The 13,979-nt window shown below is 41.0% G+C and overlaps 1 protein-coding gene across 1 annotated transcript in view; it reads left to right on the top strand.

The window, feature by feature from the left end:
- The window catches only part of myt1la (myelin transcription factor 1-like, a), a 52,250-nt gene that overhangs the window by 7,279 nt on the left and 30,992 nt on the right, over window positions 1-13,979 (top strand). Inside the window, exons 3-6 of the mRNA XM_061812145.1 lie at window positions 451-577; window positions 6,740-7,045; window positions 8,462-8,495; window positions 8,968-9,030. Of these exons, the coding sequence (XP_061668129.1) occupies window positions 6,973-7,045; window positions 8,462-8,495; window positions 8,968-9,030 (170 nt within the window). The 5' untranslated portion in view covers window positions 451-577; window positions 6,740-6,972. The remainder of the gene's footprint in view (window positions 1-450; window positions 578-6,739; window positions 7,046-8,461; window positions 8,496-8,967; window positions 9,031-13,979) is intronic.

Genomic DNA, 13,979 nt, shown 5'->3' with positions numbered 1-13,979 from the left:
ACTGAAGTTTGACGCTGCGAAACAAATTGGCAATTTATTGTTTGTGCACCGAACGAAGTGTCGCGCTTAGCTTTGTACTGGATGAATGCGAAAAAGTAATAATCACTAAAGTAATCTTTGTCAAACAAAAAGCGGCCAGCAAGTTGTTCTTTGTTCCCAGTGGTACGACGCGTGCACGCGCACAGGCACGGCCCCCCCCCCACTCCCTCCCGCCAAAGGCGAGAGGCGAAGGAGTTTGCGCGCCCCCGCTGCGTCATTTGTCTTGCGTACGCGCAGCCGTCGAAGCGAGAGGAGGATACGGAAGAGTGCGCCAGCCAGGGAGCTAAACCTTCTTCTTCTGCAGTGTCTGAACGTCCCATCATTCTCCTCCTCCACCTCCCCCTGCCGTGTCTGTCTGGCTTCCCTCCACCCCCAACCCCTCCCTCTCACCCTCTCACCCTCCATCCATAGGCATGGACAGATAGCGCGCGACAAAAGGTAGAAAGAGCAGGTGGAGTGAAACAGAGGAAGCGAGCACACGTTCCGGCTCAAAGGAGCGAGAGGAAGAAGTGTCACCTCCCGCATCGCTTCTTTGCTGGTATGTTTTGCTTTTCCGTCGTCATTCTCGAACACGCGCACGCCCGCGGGTCGCCTCCGCACGTTGTCATCCCCTGCGTGTCACGCGCCGGCGCGTGCGTGTTGTGACAGTTGTTGTCGGCGGCGTGCACGCGCCTCTTTGGGGAACAATTCACGTTGGCGGCAGTGCGTCGTCCTTCGGCGACACTTGTGTGGATTGTGCGCGCGTGTGCAATGCGACACCTGCATCCTGTGGCGGTCGTCATCAAAACATATTCCAGCGCCTGCATGAATTTTTTCTTTTTTATGCTTTTGATTATTTTTAAGTCTTACCCAAAATTTTTCATTCATGTTATTGTCACAGACATCATTTTTGTAATGCACGTCAGATGTGACACTGACCTAAAATCTGTAGATACTTAATTCGGGATACACACAATCTATCAAAAGAAATGTCACAATATTAGGAACGCCTCTCCGTGAAGAGCTCTTTGACAGTGTCAATCAAAATTCCACGTCAATTTTGATTGAGTATTTCTCACGTGAGGTGTAGCTAAATGACTCTTGAATATGTGAATTCTTTCAGTGTTTTAAAATTCAGTTTCATTAGTGTTATGAAAATGTTAGAACACAGTGTTCAATGGATTTACTGTACAGCACTCATTCACTAAAAGTGAAATCAATTATGAAAATGTCTAGTTATGTTTTCTTGAGTCTGCAGTTTCATCAAAATGACTGACAGAGTTGATGTATAAGGGGCTTACGGTAATAGTTGTATTACTGTAATTTTTTGGCTCAACTTTGGCACCAAATTGATAATGGATAATCCTAAAAAATCAATCAAATTTTTAGTTTTTATTCAGTGTAATTTTACCTCACTGACTGGTAACATTTTTAAAGTATTTTGATGGATCTTTCACCACTAAAAATCGTGTTCTGCGACAATATATGTACCAAATCTCCCAAAAGCAAAAGTCGACCCTCTTCTTTCACCAGAAAAAAAAAATTCTAGTTTTTCCATAGTAATTAGCAGCAGAACATTGTTTTTTTTAATGAAAAAAAAACACCAATTTCTGACCCAAAAAAAAAAAAAAAAGTGAAATAGAAACAATTCAATCAGAACACTGACATTAATGGAAATATTGTTGCTTTGTGACACCTAAATCTATAAAACAAAACAAGATTGAGAATTAGTCACTGATACACAACTAAGAAATATGTTGTGAGCTCCGTGGCTCGCCAGTGGCATCATCTTTTTTTTCTTTTACATTTTTTTCGACACACATTCTACTACCTACTGCGAGACACTTGTTATTTATACCATACATACAGTTGAAACTTTATTTCTATTTGCTGAATGTCAGAATAGTAAGAGTATTTTGTTTTTGTTTGTTTTAATTACTTTCTTCAAAGTCAGAAGTTTAAATACATTTTTATTGGTATAATTTCCTTTACATTAATTGGACACTCTAAATTGCCCGTAGGTGTGATTGTGAGTGCGACTGTTTGTCTCGATGTGCCCTGCGATTGGCTGGCAACCAGTTCAGGGTGTACCCCGCCTCCTGCCCGTTGGCAGCTGAGATAGGCTCCAGCACTCCCCGTGACCCTCGTGAGGATAAGCGGCAAAGAAAATGGATGGATGGATGGATAATTTCCTTCAATCTGTATAACTCGGGGAAAATGTTTTGGATATCCTTCCACAGGTTTTTCAGAATAACTGGAATTTGATCTCATTCCTGCTCAACCAAGTTCGTAGGCCGCCTTGCTCGCACATGCCTCTTTTTTTTTAGGTCTGCCCCCTAAATTTTCAGAGATCAGGTCTTCATAATGCCTCTCCCAAACATTTAATTTATTGTCCTTAAGCCACTTTCCAACCAGTATGGCAGTATAAACAACATGAGGCTGTCACCGCCTTATTTTATAGTTGCGATGGTTTTCTCAGGCGTTCGAGCTTCCCTCTTCTTTCCTCCAAATATAACGATGCTCAAGCAGTTGAGTTTTGAGTTTTTCGTCACCCTGCTGGACCGGATTTTGTGCCTGTCTGAATTTGCAAAGTGTAATCTGACTTTCTGATGTTTATTTTTGCACAATGGCCTCCTACTTGAAGAGTGGCCTTTCAGCCCTTGTTAGTACAGTACTTGTGATAATGACACACTCTAACCAGCTTCAGCCAGCATCTCCACAAGGTCTTTTGATTTTGTTCATAAATTGATTAAAAACTTTACGGACCAAAGCACCTTGGTCTCAGAATCTGTCTCCCTCCTGAGCTGTTTGAGGGCCGGACATTCTCATGGTATTTACTAGTTAGGTACCGAAATTTTAAATTCTCGTCGGAAACCGAAAATGAGGAGATCTAGGACAGATAAATACAATCTGTAACACTGAAATAAATGATTAGGAAATTATCAGTAAAATAGCATTTTTATGGCCATGACCTCACTAAAAATCAGATGACCACATAAAACTAATCACTATTCATTTCCATCGTAAATGTTCATTGATACGCTTGCACTCTTCTTTTTAAATTAACTTTAGAAAGAAAGCAATTGACAGGGAACATTACTCAGCTATGAAAAACAAAGCGTGTCTATACTCATAAACGTGTATAATCTGACCATGCAAAAGTGTTGAAGTTTTCCAGTCCCAATTTATGCCCATGGGGGGGGTTTGTAACGAGGGTCCATTAATTTAACCAATTATTTCAACTGCGCTCACTGCTAGCATGTCGTTTGTTTGTTGTTTTTGGATGGAAGAGGTGCAAGATGACATCATTGACGAGAAAATTCAGAAAGCTTCAAGCAGTGTGGAGTTATTTTGGTTTTGTAAAGTCTTAGAAGAAACCGCAGTTTGCCACATCTGCAGCAGTCGGCTACAAGAATTAGCGCTTATAGCGTCTTGCATAATGTGCAGTGCGCATCAACCTAACTTGGGATGATGCTATTAACATCGCATATTTAGTTCAGTGCGGAGTAACTCTATTATTATTTATATTGTTTGTCAAAATATTAAAAACGGTCTTTATTTTGACATATATCTTTGTTTGATTATCACCAAGTCTATTCAGTACTGACTGACTTTTTTTTATCTTTAAGTTATGATGACTAAGTTAGCTTGCGATTGTTGTGTTAGCTTCAGGACGTTTTCGGCTTGTGTGTCCAGTGAATGAACGCATTGGATGTTCACAGGTGTTTGGGTTTGTACCGTACCAAAACAAGAACATTTGAATTGACTGCCAGAACTCGGTAAGCATTCATTTGCTGAGGGATAGCCCATGGGAATTGAACACACCACTGCCTTTGTCTTCCTATGAATGTTTACACTCTGGTGCACACATTTCGGAGTCAACAGCGAAGTTGAAAAAGTTACTGAACATGACATTGCGTTTAATGTTTACAACCATCTTAATTTAATTAAATTAGTTAATTTTGACGGACCGTCTAAGCATCTAAACAGCAACAGTGAGATGCCTACGGCGCATGCCACCACATCATTGTTGGGCTCTCCAAGCCGCAGTTTTTGTTTGCGTTAACGCAACATCCTGTTTTTTGGGGGGGTTTTTTCAGTGACAAAAGTGTTTTGGCCAAAAAGTGACAACATTTTTGGGGACTGGAAATTCAGTGCATTACTCTTCCTACTCATACATTAATCAGATGAATATGACACCTTCAGGCATTTGGAAATTGCACCCAAGGATTACCCAGACATGTAAAAATGAACAATTCCCTTCATAGTCTCTGTGACCATATTTTGTTATTCTGTGCTTTGACATTGATTGGCAGGTGGCAACCTGTGTTGTTTGTCTGTGGCCTGACAATGACTGGCGACCAGTTTGATGTTTGTCTATCTTTGGAGACCAATGTTTTCCCACTTTTGCCAAGCCACTGACTAGCGACCAGTCCAGTTTTTTTTCTTTGTACCAGGACATAAACTTGTGATCAGTCCATTGTTCATTCATAACTAAGCAATTTGACTTGGAAATGTTTTATTGCTTTGTAGAGAATATTTGCTTTTTTTTTTTTCGAAGATAAACACGAATTCATCATCGTGCAATGTGCATCTACTGTAATGTAACCCACACACACATTCCCATGTAACACACCCGCACACACACTGTACAAGATCAGTTTGGTTGTGTTTGTTTTGTATTATTGATGCGGCGTCACTGCTGCAGATCAGCACACGTTTGTTTGCTGGCTTTCAGTCTGTCTGCTGTCATAAGACACAACAACAGTGTGTGCACTGTATCGTGTGCATTTTCTGCTCGTGTGTGTGTGTATCTGAGTGTGCCCGTATGAGAGTATAGGAGCGCTGCATCAGACTGTAGCAGACAGGCTGAGTGTCAGTCTGAATACTAAACAGTGTGAGACTCCTCTTCGCACCACAACGCCATTTACAGTAGTTGCACTTGCACACCGGGACACGCTAAAGCTTTATGATTGTGGTGCTCTTTTACGGTATGAGATTTCACAACCTCACATTTTGCACGGTTCTGTATTCTGAGAATGTTCGTAAATCACAATCGCAAATGTCAGTTTTTTCATTTTTAAAACTATTCAAAGACTTAGTTCCAGATTTTTATTTTGTTAAAAGATGTTCTGTTCTTTTCAAATTTGTATGCCCTCAAAAAATGTTTTACCTTTTTAGTTTATGCACTTTAAAAGATGAAAAATATTTTTCTACAATTTCATGCATATTAAATGTGCTAAGGCTGTTGTATTTTAAACTATATTATTGTTAACATTTAATATTTAATATTTTTGTTAGACTTAAAAGTGGACTTTTCATGTGTTTGACACTTCACATAGCTAAGAGAAATATATTCCTTTTTTCACAATTTTATACAAAAGAAATTCCATTAGTTTCACAATTTGAAACACCTAGAAATATAAATTTATATTATATATATATATATATATATATATATATATAATTTTTTTTTTTTTTTTTTTTTGGGGGGGGGACATTCCTATGCACCTGAATTTTTTTTGTCTCAATTTTATGGACTTAAAACTTTATTTTTTTCACCAGTGTATTGGCCTTTTAATAATTTTTGCCGTATTTTCCACTTTAGCCACAAAATCTTATTACCGTTTTATGCACTTTTTTTGTATATACTTTTGTGTGCAGAAAAAAAAAATCACATCCTTAGAAGCACTTAGAAAATATACATTTTCTTCAGAATTTTATTAATTTTAAAATTTAAAATTTATTCACATTCACTGTCTTGAGAATTTTACTTTCCCTCTCACAGTTTTATGCATTTAAAATGTTTTTCTTTTCTGTGCAATTTTTCTTTCCGTTCTTAATGTGCTTGAATTTTTTTTTCATTTACTGCACCAAACCCTCTCTAATTCTCTCCGTTTCTTGTTTCTCCCTTGTCCTTTTTCGAGCTCTTTTCTTTTTCTTTTTTCTTTTATTGAACTCTTATTGAATATTGAATATATTTTTTTCACATTTTACAAGATTCCATGTGCTGAAAGATTTCTTCTATTTCTAAAAATGCCTAGAAAAAATATTCACACAATTTCATGTGCCTAGCAATTTTTTTTTTTTTTTTTTTTTGGTCAAAGAAAAAAAAATTGTTTGCGCCTAGAAAAGTGTATTCTATTTTCTTCACATTTTAATGCTCATAAATTTACAGTATTTAATTCCTCACTCTCATTTTGTGCTTGGAAATAAAAATTTTCGCAACTGAATGCACTTTAAACTATTATATATTATATATATTTTGTGCACATTGTTCTATTTTCACCACGATTTTATGGACTTAACAAATGTATTACAGGTATTTCCTTTTCTTAAAAGATATTCCCCCCCTCCCCCCACTTTAAAAATGCTCAAGACCCATCACACATCACATCAACTGGAACATGCATGCACATTCCATCATACATACACACACATGCAGAGAGTTTTAGAATCTGAGAAGGGGTTGAGGGCTTTCTTCTCACAGGGGATTGGAGGTGGCGCAGTCGGGGTGGTGGGGTTATTTGATGTTGGCGCGTCGGAGCACGCTCAGCGAAGCGGCGGCCTCAGATGAACTCGCTCGGCCCGGCCGCGCCGCGCCGCGCCGTCAGCCAGCGAGGCAATTTACATTTGGATTAGAAACGCTGCTGCACTGCAGTCTTCTCCCACTCCTCCTCCTCATTTGTGGTCGTGTTTCCGGATCATCTGATGTGATCAGAAGCGCGTCCGACGGCGAAGTGCGTCATCCCAGCTCTCCGGCGGGGTCTCGATCGTGCGGCGTCCCGAGCACCTGAAGCGGTTTGTCTGGTTCTGCAGAAGATGAGGAGGACGAGCGAGAAGGAGAAGGTCTGAACTCGTTTGCCATCTGCACTCTGCGCTCGAGCTGGTCCAGCCAGGTACGCCGCTCCCGGTCCTCGTCGTCCTCATCGTCGTCTTCACTTTCATGCGCTGATGTCATTTCCTGTCCAGATGGAGGTGAATGCGGTAGACAAACGCCATCGAACGAGATCCAAAGGAACGCGAGGTGTGAGCTTTCTCCAGACTTTGCAGCTTGCCTCCTCCTTCGCCCTCGTCTGCGTTGTCCTCATTTTTCATATTCTTCTTTCACTTTTTACTTCCACATTGATGCTCAACTCGATTTTCATACATTTTGCTACGTAAATGAACAAGTTTTACGTTGTACATATTTTTCCAACCCCGACCTACTCCTTTCTCCTTTTTTATTTCCTGTAACTCCTCTGTCCTTTTAATTTCTCCAACTCCTTATTTTTCCTTTATTCCCTCTTTCTCCTTTTTACTTTCTTTGACACTCTTTCTTACTTCCGCTAACTTCTTCTTTTTACTCTCTCCTTTCTTCGTTCCTTTCTTCTAATTCCTCATTTCTTCTTTTTTCACCTTTATACTTTTTCCCCTCCTTTATATGTCCTCTAACTCAAATTTTTCCTCCTCTTAACCTCCTTTCTCCCACCCCTCACTTCTTTTTCCCTTTTTTTTACCCCTTTCTCCTTTTTAACTCAACATCCTCCTAACCCTTCCCCAGCTGCTTATTTCCTCATCTTTTTTTAAACTTCCTGTTTTTTTCCCTCATTTTTATTTTCCCCTAATTCACATTTTTCCATCCTCCAACTCCTACTTTCTCCTCTTTATTTCCTCACCCTTTATCTTATCCCTCTAATGGCTTTTATCATTTTATTCCTTTCTTCTTTTTGCACCTGAACTCCTGTTTCTCTCTAACTCCTTCCTCCTTTTTCCCTTCCTTAACATCTTTCCTCCTTTTGTACTCCTCCAACCCTTCTTTCTGCCCTTTCCTTCCTTTAACTTCATTCCTCCCTTTAGCTTCCTCTAATTCCTTTGTTCTCCTTTTATATCCTCCCAATGCCTTTCTGCCTTATTTTACTGCCTTTTGATCATTTTTCCTTTTTACATCCTCCGCTTCTCTCCTTTCCTTCTTTTTCTTACCCCCCTAAATCCTTCTTTCCCCTTTTGTACTTCCAATAATGCCTTCTTTCACTCTTTATTTCCTCCCTGTCTCCTTTCCTTACTTGACCTCCTTTCTCCTTTTTACTAACCATACCTCCTTTTCTCCTTTTACTGCCCCTGACTAATTCTCTCTCCCATTCTTATTTCTCCCCTGTCAAGCTCCTTTCTTTTTCTTTTTTCCTTTATGGAACATTCTCATTTTACTTTCCCCGAGCCCTTCACTCTCCCTTTCGTGGCATGAACTCATTCCTCCTTTTTGCTTCCTGGTGCTTCTTGTTCATACTTCTCGCTACCCTTTGAATTGATTCCTCCCTTCTTGTTCTTGTTTTAGCTCCTGCCGCGTCTCTATACTTCCTGAGAACACTTTGTGTCCGTCACGTTGACATGATTTGTTGCCAGCCAGCAGTAATTGTGTTCATTTACCGGTATACTTGTGCGTTTGTTTTCTTGTCGTGTGAAGCCATCGTGGAGGCCGTGACGCAGGAACTATTCAGGTATGAAAGTCTTTTTTTTTTTTTTTAAATTTTGAATGCATGCAGGCAAGATTACAGTTTTTTCATGCCCCGGACTCTTAAACACTGTGCCCTGTCTGACAAACACACACGCACAATTACTGTGATGTAAACAGTGAATCATAGACAAGTAAATGATGCTCTTGTTTTTCTGCTGGAGGGTACAGAAGACGACTAATGTACGCACACTCACAGAAGTTGGTGTATCGTGTTTGTGTGCTCAACAGTATTTCATGTCTAAATTGTGAGACTTTTCAAGCATCAACTCAGCTTGTGATTACGAAGCTACTTGAAAAAAAAAGTCACATTGGGTACATTTGTAAAAGCGCAATGATGAGAATTGTTATGAATAATTGATTGTTGCGATCCTAGTAAGGATAAGTGGTATGGAAAATGGATGGCTGGATAAATATGAAAAACTCGACACCATCATGATCATCATCTTCCTCCTCAGCTGTCCAACGGCAGGCTGCGACGGTTCGGGTCACGTCAGCGGCAAGTACGCCAGACACCGCAGGTATGACCCAACTACTCAGTTTGTGTATGTGTGCTTTTGTGCAGTACGTGCTTGAGAAAGGGAGACTGTGCATATATATATAGATATATATATATGTATATATGTATGTATGTCTAAGAGAGTGTGGGGGCGTGTGCGCATCTACCTGAGTGCGTCGGTGTGTGCGTTTGCGCACTACAGGGGTAGTGGCGCTCTCATAAGAAGGGCACGATGACGAATGGCTGCCAGACTCGCACTGTGAAGGTCACACGGACGCCCAAGTTTTTATGACGAATCCTATTTTTATGTGGAACACCGGGTGACGTGCTGTGCTTTCACGACGACGCGATTGGCTCCTCTTTCGAGGAAGAACAATTGCTTCAACTCGTTGCATGATTGTGGTGGTGGTGGGGGGCTCCTCGCATATGAGCTGGACTCCATCCCAGCCGACTTTGGGCAATTGGCACGGAAACTCCAGACGAGCCGCGCAGCGCTCGTCGGTCAGCATCGAGCATGGGATTGAAGCAAGCGTGTTGGTTTTGAATGGGGGAGGAAAAGCCCTCACAAGCGGGATGGGGGGACAGATTTGAACCCAGAACCCCTCGGCTGCGAGCCACACGTGATCAGTATGAGGAAATCCTCATAATTGATACAGTGAGCAGTAAATAATCTTGCCGCTGTTTGAAACCGTCCTACAGGGAGCAGTAGAGAGTCGAGGGAGGAGGGGTGAGGTTCTCTCTTCTTTTTCTCACTTTTTCTTTGACTCTTCCTTGCTTTTTCTTTTTCTAACTTTCTCACTGTTTTTCTCCCTCTTTCTCTTATTCTAGTCCACTCACTCACTTTACTATTCCTCCTATTTCTCACTTTCTCTTCTTTCTTTTTCTGTCATTTTCTTCTCTCTTTCTCAATCTCATTTCTTTCACTTTTATAGCCCGCTCGCACTTTCTCTCTCCAAGTCTTTTTTTAAATCTCTCATTCTTTTTCTGGTGCTCTTTCTATTTTCTTTCTCCCCTTTCTTTCTCACTTTTCCCCTCAGACTTTACTTCATTTTCTCTCACTCTTTCACTTCCTCTTTTACGCTCCTTCTCGCGCTACTTTTTTTTTCTTTCTCTAGCTCTCTTTTTCTCCGCTACACTCTCTCCCTCGCTGTACCTTTTGGCTTCTCCCTGGCTTTACCGCCGCTGCTCTCTGGAGGCGGTCGCCATGGCGACAGGGCCCTGTGCATGCTGCAGTATGAAGACTGGGAGGGATGCAGCCCCCTTTCGCCATGGCAACGGTGAGCCCCGCATTCTGCACCCTCGCCTGCCTGACACCCCTGCCATCTCGTTCCGTCGTCTAACTAACCCGCACACGTGCACCTTTTGGCACTCGAGGGTTGCCACGGTGATGAGCGTTGGTACGTGGCGTTGCCGGGGGCGATGATCCCATTCCCCTCGATCAACAGCATACCAACAATGGAATCGTCCTGTGCCACGATAAATTTCAAGAATCATTATCTTGGAGTTATCTTTGTGTGTCTGTGAATACAAAATTGACACTTTTTGCACAATTGCTTATTCTCGGTGACAATTTCCAAATTGAACTCATCCTTCCATATTTCACAACTTGTTCAACTGATTCAAACCATTCCAACTTCAAACTGTTAGCTCATTCAGGACATAATTTTTCACGGTTCAACAATTTTTCAGTATTTCACATTTTCTAAATCAAACCTTCCCAAGCTCATATCGCACATTTTTCTCATTCTATATTCTCCATGAAAAAGTCCTTCCCCCATTTTGTATGTATGTCATATTTTAACAGAATTCATAAATGAATGGAGACATTTTACAAGTGTCCCAAAGGCTTCCACGTTTCTCAACCAATTCAAAACATTCCAAGGTAATTGAGGACATCTTGGAAACTGCTTTTCATATGTCCAAAATTCCCACATTTTTCAGTATTTTACATTTCCCAAAACAAAATTCCCAAATAAATAAAATAACATCCTGTACAAGACGACTTTGAGGAGGAAAATGCCAACTACCACGATGGTTTAGAGGGGAGGGAGCAAGGAGAGCTCATGAAGGAGGAAAAGCACGAGGATGGAGATGAAACATTTTTGCTTTGTTTTGCGAGCCAAAATTTGTATTCTAAGCGAGGTGCACATATGGGGCGGTAGCTGATACACTTTCAGCCATTTCTTGAACGGGACAAACATTCAAACTCATAAGTACTAAATAAGAACACCCGCAAGGAGCCGCTTGTATCCCACAACTCACGCGCACACTAACAAACCCTTAAACTTTTTTGACACAAATATAACAATACATATAATAATTACAAGAGGAGCGGCACGGGTTCAATCCCAGCCCTCCCTGTGTGGAGTTTGCATGTTCTCCTCGTGCCTGCGTGGGTTTTCTCCGGGCACTCCGGTTTCTTCCCACATCCCAGCAACATGCAACATTAATTGGACACTCTAAATTGCCCATAGGTGTGATTGTGAATGTGACTTGTTTGTCTCTGTGCCCTGTGATTGGCTGGCAACCAGTTCAGGGTGTACCCTGCCTCCTGCCCGATGACAGCTAGGATAGGCTGCAGCAATCCCTGTGACCCTCGTGAGGATACGCGGCTAAGAAAATGGATGGATAAATTACAAGAGGTGTTTTCTACCACTTTTTTGTCAGATTGATAGTAGTGCGAGTATTCCCTCTTAAGTATTCACTGATATGGTACCATTACCACTCATACTTTTGAAACAATAACATAATTTTCTTTCTGGCACACACGGTGATTCGCCAATGTGTCAACCCGGTCACTCACATTTGAAAAATGTACGGGTGTGGTCCACCAGTCATGCCCGCAGACATAAAGTTGCGGGTGTGGTTAGGGATGGAGTCTCAAGACCTTAAAATAATATACTGAGTTGTAGTTGTTACCTAATACCGTAATCATAATTCATTGACACTGCACAGACTGAGACAGACATTTTTAGAGCGGTCAATAGACATTACATTTCAAAACTAAGTATTCATATAATCATAATAATAATTTGATTTCATCATGATGTACTGTTATAATCTAGTGTAATTTATGGCGATATCTATTGTCAATCCTTTGATGAAAAATAGCAGTAGATGATCTATGTCTTCCTAAAGCATGTAGAGGGGAAAAGTTTTCAACTTCAAGATAACGCGAACACGGTGCCATGGGGGAAAATGACCGTTCACATTTTTAAATATGGACACACTCATCCAACATTCAAATGTAGATCAAGTCAAAGTAACCCGACATAGTATAGGGCAAATTACTGTCAAGGAGCATTTACTCGATATCACATTATATTGCTTTATTTTTCCGTGACTGGTATTGGCAGTCTTCATTACCCGATACCTGGTGTCTGTACTCGCCCATCTCTAATTATTACCCTTCATAAAAACCTGTTTAAATTCTGTTTTCTTAAAAAATATGTAATACAGTGGGGTTTTTTTGTTAGTTTTTTACTTAGTATGAAGGGGCTTTAGCGGATTAGTGGCATTTGAAGTCATCATGACGCAGAGAACTGATTTCAAAGATAACGTAATTCAGAACTTGAGCAGACTCTTCTGCATTCACTTTCTAGAGACATGACATTCTCGGTTTGCTACTTCATACGATGGCCTCAACGTGATAAGGAACGGAATCTAATAAAGCCGCAATGACTATTTCACACTCACTGGGTGTTCCCCTTTTGTGCACTTCTCAAGGTATAGCAAATAGCAGGTAACCATGGCAACAGAGATGATGCCCGAAAGCTGCCAAAGCTGTTAAATTGATTTTAAATATTACACTTAGCATTGTTGATGTGTGTGTGTGTGTGTGTGTGTGTGTGTGTGTGTGTGTGTGTGTGTGGTGTGTGTGTGTGTGTGTGTGTGTGTAGCCCCAAGCTGTATGGGATGCTATATTTGCATGTCGCATCCCTGAATCAATAGACTTGCGTTTTGTACTTGCGTAGAGTAGTGTAGCAAAATGCTAACGACGCCATCGCTTCAAAACATCGTATTATCCAATTCCATACAAACAAATCAATCACAGCAACATTATGTGTGTGTAATCCATCATCATCATCGTCACACACACATGGATGCACGCACACACGCTCCACCTAATTACCATGCGCGGTGGCTCACCCTTGCCGCATTCCCTCGTTTCTGATCTGCTTTAATTACTGATGGAATTTTAATTGGCGGGAGACCATGAGGTGGCCAAGGTCACGCAAATGCCTTGTGCACATGCGCACACACGCGCGCGCTGCAGTTTCTTTGTCTCTGTTAATTTCCAGTTATGGCAGATGTTTGTACTCACTCAGTGGCCACTTCATTAGGTGCACCCACATTAAATGAGATTCTACCCCCCGCTCCCAAAAAAAGACAATTCATGAAGTACGTGTGAATGCTATTTCTTAACTTGTGTTCCTAAATTTATCTACAGTCAAGTGAATCATAAATACGACCACCCCCTGCAACAATACTGATGATGAGAAGTATTAATAAAAGCAATATTATTGTGCCTATTTCCGGTGTCGTTCTGAATATTTTGGATGCCTCGTTGAAAGTGAAAGTCAAGCGTCCGTTATTATTATTATCGTCTTTGTAAAGTTCTTTTTAAATGTTTTTAATGGCCTGAAAGGCACCGAGGGACCGTTACCCCCCGCATTTGCATCCCAAACGGCTAAGGAAGCTCTTTCATATGGAAATGTTCTAATTGATTTCCTAAAATCCACATTAGCGCTATAATTGCGCTACCTGTTTTGGAGCAATTAAAGCTGAGTTTTCCCATCACTTAATGACTGTTATGGGATTTGTATAATTGAGGCCCTGCTTGAAGAAAGTCCCATTATTATTTGGTTTTATTTTTGAAGACGTTTGCTTCTACTTAGTAGATGAAAGGATGTCCTCGCTAACGTGCTTCCACTAACAGCATGACTGGTAACAGACCAGAGAGAGTTAATG

Source organism: Syngnathoides biaculeatus, chromosome 23, assembly GCF_019802595.1.
Source record: "Syngnathoides biaculeatus isolate LvHL_M chromosome 23, ASM1980259v1, whole genome shotgun sequence".
In the NCBI taxonomy this organism is placed as follows: domain Eukaryota; kingdom Metazoa; phylum Chordata; class Actinopteri; order Syngnathiformes; family Syngnathidae; genus Syngnathoides; species Syngnathoides biaculeatus.
This window is presented reverse-complemented; position numbering and strand designations above follow the sequence as displayed.